Source organism: Strix aluco, chromosome 5 (assembly GCF_031877795.1).
Source record: "Strix aluco isolate bStrAlu1 chromosome 5, bStrAlu1.hap1, whole genome shotgun sequence".
NCBI lineage: Eukaryota > Metazoa > Chordata > Aves > Strigiformes > Strigidae > Strix > Strix aluco.
In genome coordinates, this window is record NC_133935.1 from 60,919,899 (window position 1) to 60,934,243 (window position 14,345).

The window sequence follows — 14,345 nt, forward strand, 5'->3', positions numbered from 1 at the left end:
TAATTTTATCTCTTAGATAATGTGTTATTCTCATCCCTCCTTAGTTAACCTTTCCAAGAGGTTCTGTTCATAAACATCATCCTTCTTGTAGTCTTCTGAACCCAGACCTAGCATTCTAGAAGGATGTCAGCAGTGAGGTATAGTACAGAACAGTTACTTCTCATATTTTGTATAACACATCCCCAAATTAGATTTTACTCTTCATCCCTGTTAAGTTTTTAGGCCTGAGTGTTTGTGAAGAATGTGACTCAGACAGATGTTTGTGCTGTTGGCCTCGGAGCACAGGGGAGGTTTGGGCCCTCTGCAGTGGATTGTGACAGAGAAGGGGGGAGACTTATACTTCTTTGGGTTCTGCTGTTTTGTTGGGAGGTGTCAGAATTTTGCACTGAGTAAGCACTCCTCATCTTTTAGGAACTGGATTTAAAAAGGCTAGCAGAAGTTTCACCCAGTAGTCTTGAGTTGAAAATAAGCTTATTTCATGGTTAGGATGATATCTTTTGTTGAAAACCAACTATTTGACAATAAGCAAAATAATAATATAAGATGAATCATAGGAAGTAATGTTCTTATCTAGGAAACCTTCCTTTTGCTTAGGTATTATAGCTGTGTCGTGTTTTCTCTATTGCTGTTTATAAAATTGAGGGTCTCTGGCACACATCATCATAATGTATATGAAATGATAGTATTGTGCATTAATACTGATAGTATTGTGCCTAATTATTAATTATTAATGTGCATTAATAATGATAGGATTGTGCCTAATAGTGAGACACAAATGTTTCAATTCCTCACAACATCAGCTAGGTTGACTATGTTGACTTGAAAGATCTTTTACAATTTTGATAAAGATGCCTCTTGAGATGTCAGTGAGCTGCATAACTCTTCTGTATCAGTTACTGTGAATGATTACATGTAACTTTATGTGTGCTTCCTATTTTTTAAGTTTTCCAATAGTTGCATTAGAAACTCAGTGTTTTCAAATTCTTCCCAACTGAATTTAAGAATACTGGAGTTAGCTTGGGTAGAGTTTTACTGGTCTCCTCCTCCTGCAAAATAATCAAGAAAGCTGTTGTATAGATATAACACTTCAAGAATAAATAGATTTTATTCTGCTTTGCTATCTAACCTTGGCAAACTTTGCCCCAAAATGCTCCTTTGTCTAGATAAATACCAGCTTTTGTTATAAGCCATATCTAACAGAGGAAAATATCAAAACCAGGCAGATCTGGAAAGGGAAGCTTAATGTTGCGCTGTCCCTAGAAGACAGCTTGGGTGAAGCAGAAAACAAGTTCACAGTATCCTGAAGCCTTGTCCAAACTACTCTTGTTTTAAATATATCTTCACCATTTCAAGAGTTTCTAGTAAGGTCACATAAATAGTATGTTGTTGTCTTCATGATGTCAGTCAAAACCTAAACTACTTTGCATGAAATATTACTTATATTACTTAAGGCACATCAACACAAAAATAGTTCCAGAGTAGCTTCTTTACTATTGCTCCTCAAAAATATTTAAATTATATAATGTTTTAGTTTTCCTATTTGTTTTTGTAGTTCTGTAACATTTTTTGTGGTTTTGTTTGATTTGTATAGGTTTGTTATTATGATAAATACTACAATACTTTGATTTTTCCTGTATGTTGTTGGTCTATAACATTTAATATGAGGTTCTTTGCTTAATTTTCTGTAGGTTCACTATTATGAAGATGGTAATGTTCAGCTGGTGAGCCATAAAGACATACAAGACTCTCTAACAGTGTCTGTAAGTGAACTTTAAAGACCTTAGTGTGTATATTGAAGTGCCTTTTTAATTTAAAAAGAGAAGCAACCTTAAAAAAAAGTTCAGAAGTTTGGAGACTAGTTTGCTCTTCTGCATGAATGGGAATTAATGTTCTAATTTTTATATATTTTGTATGTAATATTTACTAGTTTCACCTAACATGTAGTTACTGTTTAAAAAAATTAACATGTGCTTGCATGTGACTTATATAAGCTAAATTAACTTGGATCATAAAGCTTCAATTAGCTTGCTGTCAGTCTTTCTGCACTTCTATTGTATTTATAGGTCACTCTGCAGATCAATGTTTGGAATTAATTTTTTAATATGAAGGAGGTTTCAGTTATAATATCCCACTTTAGTGCAATCTCTAGGAGATTGCTTCTCTTGCTCACTGGGAGAAGACCAGTATGCTAAAAATAGTAAACAAATGCTACCACTTGAGAAGCAGTAGTGGGTATTCTCCCTTCATTTCCTTCCTGTCTGTAACTGGTGCTGTCAGCCTCATGCTTTTCTGTACAAAAAGCCCCTTCAGAGATGCTTCGCCTTGACAAGCGTAACACCCTTCACATTTAAAACATCGTTTTTTTCATCCTTTTTCCAAATGGATCACTATAGTAACAAAGAGCAGACAGCAGAAATAAAAATTGTTTAGAAATGGTACCATATGCAGCATTACTAACTCTTAAAGGATACAACGTGAACTCCTACTACTTTTGCAATAATGGTCCTCTTGCCTACTGGAAATGGTGTTTATAAACAGTAAGGTTTTCTGTTGGAGTGTTCTTTAATAAGACTTAAGCCAGTGAGGTTAAACTGGCAAAGGGAAATTGTAAAAGTGAACAGTAGAAGTATTTTAATGATAACAGCTAGTAGTGACCAGTTTGGCTCAAAAGCTTAATTCATCAATGAAGATCATTGTTCGCAACTATAAAGCAAGGCTTGTTGGCTTTTCAGTTGCAATAGCACCATAAAGAATGTGGGAGTGTGGTGCCAACTGATAACGCTTCTGGAGCTGTAGATATAAAATTACTTTTGACCCCCTAAGGAAAGGGAGTTTAGTCTTTCATTCAACTAAGAGTTGCTTCAGGGAAGGTTATGTGGAAGAAGTTCTCCTTTCAATAGCTTTTGCTTCACTTTCTAGTGGGAAGAAACTTAATCCTGTTCCGCAATTTAGTAAAGCAACAGAAGACTGATGAGTAGAAAAACATCTTTTACATAACTTTCCTACCTCCTGCTAGAACAAAAGCAAGTATGCTGCTGGTTACCAATTTTTAGCCTTGCCTTTGAGCTTCATAGAGGGCAGAGGCTGTAAAAGTTCTTATTTCACACAGAAGGAATGGTAGGTAGATTAAAAGGAGCCCCAACGACTACTCTTCTTTGTTGTTTGGCAGAGAAGCAATTTTGTACTATCAGTGGGCACAACTGAAATAAATGACTCAAGAGTTCTCTTCTTGCTAGAGCTATGAATAATTTTGCTGAAGGTTAATTTTTTATCCCTAATTTCTCTCTGAGCCAAATAAGACCTCATACCCCTGAATTCTTCCTTTCAGTAGCAGAGCCTTTGAAATCATTGCCTCGGTTCACTGAAAAGTCAAAACATTTTCATTTGTTCTACTTGGTCTCTACCTCCTCCTTCATCTCTCCACTGTGTCCAGGAACACTTTCACAACTGTTAGGTGCAGTTTCACTGAAACTTTGAAGCAGTTATAGTGAAGCTGCCATCGCTTTCTCCCAGTCTTTGCCTTTGTAGAAACAAGGGATCATGTGGGGCATGAGCTTTCCTAACTTTCAACAGCTTCTGCAAAAGTACCCTTAGGAATGTCTCCAACACCAAGTTGGGAGTTTCAAAATCCATGAACCCTCACTTTGTTCTTGAGACTTCTTTCAACCGCCTCAGCTAATTTGTCTCCAAATTGACTGATAGGTCATTTTTTTATTTTAAAACAAACATACACTTGCATACTTAAGGATGAGGCTGGAAGCCAAGAAACTGTTTATCAGTCATGATGAAATTTGGACATCGTGGTGTGTTGCACCCTCATTTTTGCAAGATATTCTTGGGGATGTGTTTATAAGGCTAGGTATGTAAAGTCTAGTGTTTGGCTTGGCTTGTCTCCAGGTTCAGAACGTTCGGAGGTAAACAATTTTGGTTTTTTGGTTTTTAGTTGTATTCTTCATACTTCTGGGTTAGCTGGTGTTCTTTAAGTTTTCCTGCATTTGTACTGGAAATTTAACATTGATAATGTTAATATCTATACTTTGTGTGTTTTAGAGATTTGTGGGCGCCTTGTCATATTTCCAAATGTCTCTTTATCTTACCATAGAATTTTTAATCAAAATATTTTAATGAGTTCCATGCTAATCTTTATGCTTGTTGCAGTTTGCCTGTTTTTATTTTTTTAATATAGTAATAATATAAATATAATAATCACAGAATCGTCTAGGTTGGAAAAGACCTTGAAGGTGGCATATGCCTTTTGGATGAATGTTTTTTTCAGTTTTGGTTTAGCCACTAAATGGTCGTGTGTTCTCATGGAGTCTACCTGACATCACTCGTAACTATAGGAATAAACATAATCTAACTGGTCTTAAAATCATGCTGTACATCAGACCTAATTAAAATGCTTTTTTTCTAGAATGAAGCCCAGACAGCAAAGGAATTTATAAAAATTGTAGAGGCTGCAGAAAATGAATATCAGGTATGTTGGAAACAAACACTATATCCTTACTCATGTATAACATAACATTACCATATACTTAACCAAGTAATTCTTTAATTAGCAAGCTTTTGATATTAAGATAATGCAGTTCCATACAAATATAAAGACTGCATGCTGCTATTAACTGTATCCTCCCTTTCCATACCTTCTGGTGATTGCACCCACCTACTTAACATTACATCAGAAGTTAATTTTTTGAGAGCAGAAAAGTCCCTAGCATGATCAAATAGAAGCAATTCTGATTTCTTTCAGTATTAGTGCATTCCTTAAGTGGAATTTTTGTACAGATTCTGTTCAGAGGCTAATCTGTTAGACAGCTCTGCTAAATATGACTATAAGCACTATCCATTTCAATTAGTCATCTTAAAGTTAGAAAATTATAACTGTTCTGTAGAAGTGGATTCATGCTCATTTAGGTCTTGAACATAAGATATAATTTCAGACACCATGTTCCATCAGTTTTAAAAAAACTTTAATAAAAATTTACTATGTATCATATGCATTATATTCAAGTTCATATGATGATGTGGACTGGCTCTACCATCCTCACAGAAATAACAGTGGAAGACTTTGGTGTCTGAAATTAATGATGTATGAGCTAACTCCAATTGGCAGTTTGTTCATGCTGCTGATTAACCACACTGCAGTTTGCAGAAACACCTAGGCTATGGCCAGGTTTATTGCATCCATCTCACCAATTTTCTTCACATAGTTTCATTCTAGATCTAACAGCTTTCCTTCATAAAATATTTTAATTTAGCATATTTTTATGAAGCCTGTTTAAGAAGTAGCAGACTACTCAATCATTTAACTTTTTATATAACATCTTAGTTCTGTTTTTCATGTGTCTTTGTTTTGTATGACTTTGTGTTTAACAGACTGCTATCAGTGAGAATTATCAGACTATGTCAGACACTACTTTCAAGGCCTTACGTCGACAATTGCCAGTTACCCGCACCAAGATTGACTGGAACAAGATCCTTAGCTATAAGATTGGAAAAGAGATGCAGAATGCTTAAAGTGAACGTTGCATGACTGGATCATTTTAGTGTCCTTGTATACAAATAAAAATTATTACAAAAAGTATTTGGAACTGTCAAATCACCCAGTCAGCATGGGCTTTTGCCATTGAAAATCACTGTAAGTAGTTTGGTTAGAGCACAAAGCTTAGCTAATTGACTTTTTTCCTTTCTTTTCAGAGGGTTGCAACTTCAGTATAGCTGAATATCTTCCTTTAGAGTTTCTGTTGTACCTTTATTTTTTTATAATGAAGAGACCATGCCTTTAGTTTTCAATTACACATTAAGAACAGTTTGAAAAATATTTTTGCATATGATAACCCTTTCTCTTGCTTTCATGTGAAATGGACATCTTCCCAAATTTGCTGGATTTCTTGTGGAGATCAGTAATGTGCATTTCTAGGTTAAGGTCAATATGGAGTTAGCCTTAGATGCTGTTTTTAAAATCATCTATCCTTTCATTGTCTGTAAAACTGGGAAAAGCATTTTCTATATCATTTAAACCTTTCAGAATACTTACTTAGCTAGCTCCATGGTAACTAAATTTTTTTTTTTAAGAAAAGGCCAAGGTGTTTTGAAATTAAATAAAAGTACTTATTTCAGAAATGCATTTAATGCTTTGTTCCTGAGAATTGCTTAAATGAGCTCAAACTCCATCTGCCCTTGAGGGTTTTTTTATCATAAAGCCACAAATGTATTATAACAAGGCATATTGTAATATATATAATCCTGTACTCATTACTATGTCAGTTTATTTTTTTCTTGGATTGAAATGTACTAAAATTCAATGTGACATTAAAAGGCAAATTTTCTATTTATTTGAGTATCAGATTGCTTCCTGATATAGCCTATTTTTGGTGGTTTTATATATTTTTAAGATACTGCTTAGAACAGCCACAAACTTGTGGCCTATTGGCTATTCTCTGTGTGTTTGGAGATTGCTGTAATATCATCATCCATTGTTTCCATCTGCATTTTAAGAAATATCTACATATGGAAGTCTACTTAAAACAGGTATCTTTTGGCTTCTTATTGGCTACAGATGATGGAAGAAATTACAAGACCAAAAATAATACATTTGTCTGGAGAATACTTTCCCTGTCTGATACATCTTGTGTTGAAAATGGATGTCAGGTATCAAAAAACACAGACTTAATTACAAAAGCTATATAACATTTCTATGAAATACATAGATTTCATTTTTAATTGGATGAAAACCTGTTTTAAAATATGCTACCTAATTATATGCTCATGATGGAAAATTAAACTGGTGGGTTTTTTTTTTTTAGAAAGCAGGTATTTATGCACACTCCTAAACCAGTAAAACTTACACAAAGGTTTTATATCTTTGTTTACAGCATGATCCAATTAATTACCTTAAACTGTTAAATTACAGCATAGCAAGAGAAAGAGTCTGGACTTGTACTAAGTATAAAAATGTACACACAAAGTAGTTTACTGTTTGAATTGTAATAGCAATACCCCTATATTCTGTTCTTCAGTGCTCTCTTATAAAGGGGTATAGAATTAACTGAACTTCTTGAAATTGCTGCTACTTTACAGTACTAAACTGTTTAGTAGAAGAGTGGGATTTGTTCCACCACAGTCTTCCTGGAGAGTTGCCCTCTTAATTGTCTTTGTAGATCAGCTGTTGAACCATGTTGTTCTTTAAAAGAAGGCTTATAAAAGCTGTATGTGAGCTAATAACAGATGCTGAGTCACTGTCAAGTCAGTCTGTCAATCTCTACTAAGATCTAAATACGAACCTTGTTTGAAGAATTTCTTAAGCGTATTTAAGAACAAGCTAAAATTAAAAGGCAGTGAATGGACAGTTAGGAGAACTGTTAATGGGCAACAATGGTGCAAATAACTTTTCTAGCTGTTAGAATATTGCGTATGACCGGAATCGGCACTGGCTAAAAGTCAGAATGCTATTTTTCTTACCTGAAATAAAAAGCTAGTTTTAAATATATTCCTAATAAAGAGGTATTTTACTGTGAAGTACTCTATTACTATGTTTCCCTCTGTTTATTCAGTCCTGTGATAGTCTTAATTCCTTATCTTCAAAAGAATAGCATCTTACAGGTTCAATTCTACCAGTAGGGTGACATAAGTAGATTTGTATTACTTATATTTTTTCTGTTGTGTTGATTTTTAGTCTGTGAGATAATTTTAGACCTTGAACATCAAATTTATTAAGTTATAGCTTCAATAAAGCAATTTATAAGTAAATCAACTATTCTGTTACTTTTTAAAAATGGTATGCTGTATCATATTTAGGGGTAATGGCTCCCCAGATGAAGCTGACCCGAGTATCAGCTGAGGCACGTGGCGCATTTGGAGTTACTGATTTTTCTCAAAATTGTGGATGTCACTTGCACGTCTTTTGTTTCTACCCTACCCCTTTTAAATTGGAGAACTTTAGACCTTGCTTGGTAGGCTTTAGGGTACTTTGTGTAGGTAAAGCACTTTCTCTGATAAATTTTGCTGTGGCAATTGTCTTAATGTGAATTACTATTTGTTTATATTCTATTTTTAAATATAAAGGCAAGCTTTGTATTGTGGAATGTTGATGTACTAGACATTATGGCTTGTAATATGGACTTGTAAAATGCTTGCGTTTATGAAGTGTATTACATCTTATGCATTTTAGTGCCCCTTTATACAAAGGAATTTTTAACTTCTGCAAGTAAGCAATTGTTCTTTCTGAACATCTGCAACAAGAGTGGCAATTCTGCTTTCAGGTTCTCCTGAGCAGCCCCTTTTTGTATGTCTGTCTAAAAATTCATACTGCAGGTAGAATGAAACTTTAAAATCATTGTAATTTTGATTCCATCACTACTGCTTCTTATGCTCTACATGCTGATAACAGTTCTGCCGGCTGGTTCAGTTGGGAACACTGCAACACAGCTCGCTAGTAAGTGGTCATTCAGCCCAGCGTTAAAAGTGTTGTGTGAGACTGAACATCCAAATAGATGTGTTCTCTTTAGGGGATTACTTCAGCTGCATCTACGGCACTGATGTAGTTTGTGCAGTTTGGGAGTAAATCCCTCTCTCATCCCCACTTGCCACATACTGGTTTGGCTGACAAAGCAGTTTTGGTGCTCTTGAATTCAATTCCTTTTGGGGAACTCTGACCTGGGAACTGGGCTCTAGGTGTGCACTGAATGCCCTCCAGCTCCTAAAGGTGACCTGAGTCCATAGCAGTGTGTTCCTTCAGGCAGCTTGAAACCACCTATGCGTTGAGGATGTCCAGAGGATCAGACTAAACCTGGCCTTCAAATTTCCAGACTGTATATACTGTAGGTATAGAGGTTGAACATCAACTGTTTGATTCTATGGATTTGCTCCTATCGTACTGAATTACTTGCTGACACGGACATAGCTTCTGCCGCATTCGTTTACTGGAAAGACTGAACCTGTTCGTCCTCTGATGCAACTGTAAACTAGGTTTAGATTAAACTTAGTTTGTTCATAACCTCCAAGTGTCAGTTTTTGTGTGACAGTGTCAACTCTGAACTTTTTTTTTTTTTTTTTGGAAAGGGGAAAATTTGCATCAGATTTAAACAAAAAAAGTGTTTCTTTTTCCACAGCTAAAGGAAAGGAACTGTGAATAGGTACTTTATTCCTTCTGTGAAAATTAATGCTTAATACTTGGTAGGTTTTCTTATTAGCAATATTTTTCTCTGCTACCGTGATTGCCTTACCTGTAACAGGTATTGTTCAGCATGGTATTATCCATGTGCTTGTCACACAAGAGGGTAAGAGTAGCAATTGTTGCCTTAAAGGATATATTCTATAAACATGTTTACTTTTCTGTGTATATTTTCCTTGCAAATCAATACAGTTATGCAGAGGCAAATCTGTTGGGTTTATTCCTCATAAGAGGAGCATGTAGGGACTTTTGCCTGACTAGCTGTAGCTTGAAATAACTTCAGATTTGAAACAACTTCCATCTTACAGGGTTGTAAATGTGCCTGCTAAAGTAGAGTTTGGTTGGTTGGTTTGGGGGGAACAACACCACATTCTAATAATGACTTTTACTAAATACTAATTTCAGTTTTGTATTTAAATGTGCTTAATATTTTTCAATGTCAGGTGTATATTCACTACAGCTACTGTAGGCATCAGTGAAAGAATTGAGAGTACTTCCTTTAATAAGTAGCTTCCCAGCGTTCAACTCAAAAGTTTGAGTTACCCTTCAAGATTATTTCAGAAATTACTTAGGTATGATAACATAGAAGGCTGAGCTATAGCTTTAGCACAACACTATGAATGCAAGATAAGCAGTGTTGTGCAGAGGGGTTCAGAAAAGCATGCTTATGATCTCTCTTAACAAATAAAGATGTCCTTGGAGGGATTGCCAGTTTTGGTGCAACAGCCTGCTAAGGCAAAAGTTGGCTCTCATGGTACATCTGGAACCTCTGCTACTGTCCTCAGACCTAGGGGAGAGAGGTGTGGTCCCATGAGGTAAAGAAGGGACTCGGTCTCCCTGGAGCAAATGTTCTTGTAACTGGCTAGAAGTAAACCAGACTCTCTCTTTTGCAAATAAAGTTTATGAACCTAACTGAAAAATCACAGCCACAAGCTCTCGAGTGCAGAAAAAAACCTTGCCTTTTGTTCTCAGCTGCAGCGGATTTAAAGTGTTTTCCTTCTGCCTGCTTCAGCTGCCCCCCCACCCAGTGTGCTGGCTTTCTTGGGGACTGGATGGTGGTGTGTGTATTGTCTCGGCCTAGGCATCTGTTGCAGAAATGTTCAAATTCTCGCTGTGCTGTGAAGGTCCCAGAAGGGCCAATCATGCAGCAAGGGGCCCAAATACCAGCCCTGGGATTTGGGATGCTGTCATGCTGCCTTTTCCCGGGTAAGGCAGTACATCCAGTTATAACCCGAGATGCGTCAGTGAGAGTCTTAAGAGGTACAAGAACGTGATCTATTATGATTTTCCTTAAGGAAGAAAGGTGCCACATGTTTCCACTCAACTAAGTCTCCTGTTCAGCCTAGAGAGTGGGAGCATGATGCTGGAACTCTGAGGGAAGGGTCAGTTAAAGTTGCACTCCAGGAGCGCAGGTCTGATGGAGACTGGCAGGGTACTCACTATCTGTGGTACGGCTGTGAGCTACAGCCTCTGCTGCCTGCCTGTCTGGGTACATGTGCTGGTCCTCAACCCGTGCCTTGCAAATGGCAACAGCATGCTTTGATGGTTGCTAAAGCTGTTCTTCCTCTCCCAGCACGATGCGTCTTAATCCAGTCAAAACTCCCAAGGATGCTGCCCTAAATGCCTCTGTGGCCCTTCCATTAATAACCTGCTATTTGTATAGTGATCTAGCACCTCTTTCTCCTGGCTGTTGGTCTAACTGTGCAGCAATAACTTCCACATAATTTGGTAATTAGAGAAAGAGGCTTGGAAAAGGAGTAAGTTAATTACAAAATAGATCAATATTCACAAGATGAACAGATTTCTTTAATACATTTTCAACTTTACTGTGACACTGAAGGTTAATATCTGCACAAGCAACTGGAGTAGAAATCTGAACTTTCAAGAGCCATTAGCAGTTTTAAACTGAGTAGCAGGAAGAAAAATCTGCTTCCTTCTTTTATGTGATGCTGCATTGTTAAACCAGCTTTCTGATGCTTTACAATTGGTAAGCTTTGCAAGGCTTTCACTTCACTGTAAAAAAAGGAACATGAGATAGCAAAAAACCAGTTGTGGTTAAAGGCTCCGAAGTTCAGATACTCGATTGGAAGATTTCTGAATAGTGGTTTTAGAAATCTTGAAATCCTTGAATGGCAAGCAAAAGCTCATCTTGTTTTTTATTCCACAGTGTGCCAGGACAGAGACTTGTCTGCTCTGAAAGAAATTCTTCATGATAAAGATGATCCTTCCTCTCCCAAGTTCTTGTAGGGCTTTGGTGGTATTAGCACTAAGGTAAATACTAGAAAAAGTTAGATCTTCCTTGCTGGCTCTTAATCTCTTTTTATCTTAGCTGTGGGCATACAGAACAGCTTGTTCCCATTTTCTTTTCAACATGGTTTATGTATTTGAAGAGCATCTCCAGACAGTGTAGCTTTTAGGCTAGGGACTGAATCCAGCAACTCTTAATTTCTATATGAAATTCAATACTCTTAAGTCATTTCTCTACATCTTGCTTTTTGATTTCTGTTCATTTTGAGAAACTTGTTTTTCTCTGAATATTGTTCATTTCGGTCTTTATGATATTGCAGGCTATCGTGATACTAACATAGTACTTTTGCTACAATCTGGCCTTGAATGCTATAACATTCTCTAGCATTGTCATCATCAGCAATTAGAAGATTTCTGTTATAATTTTAAAGCCCATGCTAAATTAAGGAGGGAAAAAGACCCAACCAACCACTGCTAGTTATGTGTGCCTGATACTATCCTTCTCTACTGACAAAGTAGGCACTGGGAGTATGCAAAAATAAGACTGTACTGTATCCTAATGATGTGGACCAAAGGGATCTGAGCTAAGAGCATCCTGGAATGAAGAGTCAAGGGCTGCTGTGAACTTGTCTGGATCCTCGTTGTCTGGGATATTTGTGACAACAGCAGGCAGTTTGTTTGGAAGTACCTTGTAGGCATTGATGTCGGTCAAAACTGAGGAGGTGGAATGTGCCACGTTCTCTTGTGCTAGGAAGCACATAATATGCTTTTTTCCTACCTTTTTTCTATGTGGAGAAATCAATGATCAGCCAGAGTTGACAAGGCAGCCTAAGCTAGGGGTCCAGGAGGAAACCTTTTCCTGTTTTCAGAAGCACTGAAGTGCACCTCACCTCTCCTGCCATGCACTGGTGAAGACTGGATGGTAGCTAGTGCATGCAGGCATTTTCTGTGTATCCCAACAGTTCTGTGTGTAGAAATAGGTAGTATCCTCCACCAAGCCAGGAAGAACTTAGAGAGTATCAGAAAAGTCTATGTCATTCAAGAGCCTGTTTAAAGTTCCTGTAGGTGTGTACTGAGTATGAAGAGTCCTTTAGCTGTTACAGATGCCAGGAGCCAGCTCAATTGCAGAAGACTAGACCTGAGATATGCTGCTAAGAAAGTAAATGCCATATGCTCATGAAGAATTGAAGTGCTGCTCTGGTTCCAGGGCTTTGCTGCAAGGCAAAGGCAGAGGTTGCTACATAACTGATTCTCTGGGTACAAAAGAATCTGTTAAAGTCAGTAATGTATCCTGTCCCAGTTCATTACTAAACTTAGTGAGCCATTATCTTTCATTTAGTAAGTTGTCTACCTCTCCTTAGCTCTTTCAGCTGGATACTGTGTGCCTTGTGGTCCTACCAGCAGTTGGTGTGACCAAAGTTACTCTACCTGAATGTAAATGAAGAGGTTTCAAGATTATCTCTAACAGTGGATTTTCACGGCAGATGATGGGTTTGTCACAATCACGTGGCTGTCTTCATCTTTCGTGGTGATCTCCACCACTAAAAACATGGGAGCAGCATGTCCTTTGCTCAGAACCTCTCATAGTCCATTGATGAAATTGTAAGGAAAAAACCCTTCAGTATGGATATTTGTGCCTGCCAGCAAGGTTAGGAACTGCTGAGGGGGAAGGATGGAAGTGTATGGGTGAAGCTTCCTGCTTACCCACCAGGGTTTTCATCTTGTTCTTTCCTGATGCCGTGCAGAGCAACTGATTCAGTCAGCAGGATGAAGACAAACTGGCTTCTTTAGCTGCGCTGACTGTGTCTAAACAGAAAGTGAAGTGAGCCAACGCTGGAGTCAGACGTAAATGAGGATTCATCAGATGTGTGTTTTTTTGGAACTGAGATGGGACAGAAGAATTCCAGCCAGAGCTGCAGAGGGGAAGGTATGCCATTAAAACCAATTAGCCAGAGCAGACTTGGGCTAGCCTGTAGGAAAGGGATTCCTAAGGATTTAAAACCTCCTGAGCACAGAAGATAAAAGTGCAAAATAGAAAAGATGAAGACTTTGGGAACAGTCTATATCTTAGGATGGAGAAGGCCTGTGGTGGGTTTGTGTGGTGGGGTTTTTGGAAGCGGGGGAGGGGTCTACAGTGGTGGCCCCTGTGAGAAGCTTCTCAAAAAGCGGCTCCAAAGAACCTGCCTCTGGCCAAGGCCAAGCCAATTAGCGGTGGTGGTCACACCTCTGCGATAACATATTTAAGAAGGAAAACCTGAGAGGGGGTGGGGGACTTGTGAGGAGGAGTTATGAGAAAGACACCTATGTGAACAGAGGTCAATGGAAGGAAGGAGGAGGAAGCCGGGAAGGTGCGCTGGAGCATGAAGCCCCCCCTGTATCCCGTGGTGAGAAGTCAGGGCCACCTCCCTGCCACCCATGGAGGTCACTGGAGGAGCCGGGATTCACCTGTGACCTGTGGAGGGCCCTCAGGACTCTGTGGGAAGAAGTCGTCCCTGCTGTTGTAGTTTAGTACCGGGAGGACTGCAACACGTGGAGGTGACCCACTCAGAGCATCTTGAGAAGAATGCATCCTGTGGGGAGGACTCACGAAAGAAAAAGTTTGTGGAGGACTGTCTCCCATGAGAGGAATGCCACGTGGAGCAGGGGGAAGAATGCAGAAGAGTGCTTCCCCCCCACCTTGGAGGAAGAAGCAGTGAACTGACTGCACCCCCCAACCCCTGCCCCTGCACCACTGGGAGAGGAGGTAGAGATACCGAGAACAAAACTGAGCCCAGAAGAAGGGAGGGATGGGGGGAGGTGTTTGAAGATACAGTAACACTTCTCACTGTCCCACTTTTTCTGTTGTGTCGTTATTTTTAGTGTTTTGAATTAAAGTGATGTCTTTTTTCTTCCCCTAACAAGCCTGTCTTTTTTGCCTGTGACCGTT

At 38.3% G+C, this 14,345-nt stretch overlaps 1 protein-coding gene and 1 long non-coding RNA gene across 3 annotated transcripts in view; both read left to right on the top strand.

The window, feature by feature from the left end:
• Positions 1-8,995, top strand: part of CAPZA2 (capping actin protein of muscle Z-line subunit alpha 2) — a 33,664-nt gene extending 24,669 nt beyond the window's left edge. For both annotated transcript variants that reach the window (XM_074827548.1, XM_074827547.1), the window contains 3 exons: positions 1,689-1,760; positions 4,415-4,477; positions 5,377-8,995. In XM_074827548.1, the coding sequence (XP_074683649.1) occupies positions 1,689-1,760; positions 4,415-4,477; positions 5,377-5,517 (276 nt within the window). In that variant the 3' untranslated portion in view covers positions 5,518-8,995. The remainder of the gene's footprint in view (positions 1-1,688; positions 1,761-4,414; positions 4,478-5,376) is intronic.
• Positions 8,996-11,344: 2,349 nt separating this feature from the next.
• Positions 11,345-14,315, top strand: LOC141923830 (uncharacterized). The gene is made up of 2 exons (XR_012623409.1): positions 11,345-11,443; positions 13,165-14,315. It is a non-coding gene; the product is annotated as an uncharacterized LOC141923830 (long non-coding RNA).
• The last annotated feature ends 30 nt before the right edge of the window (positions 14,316-14,345 follow it).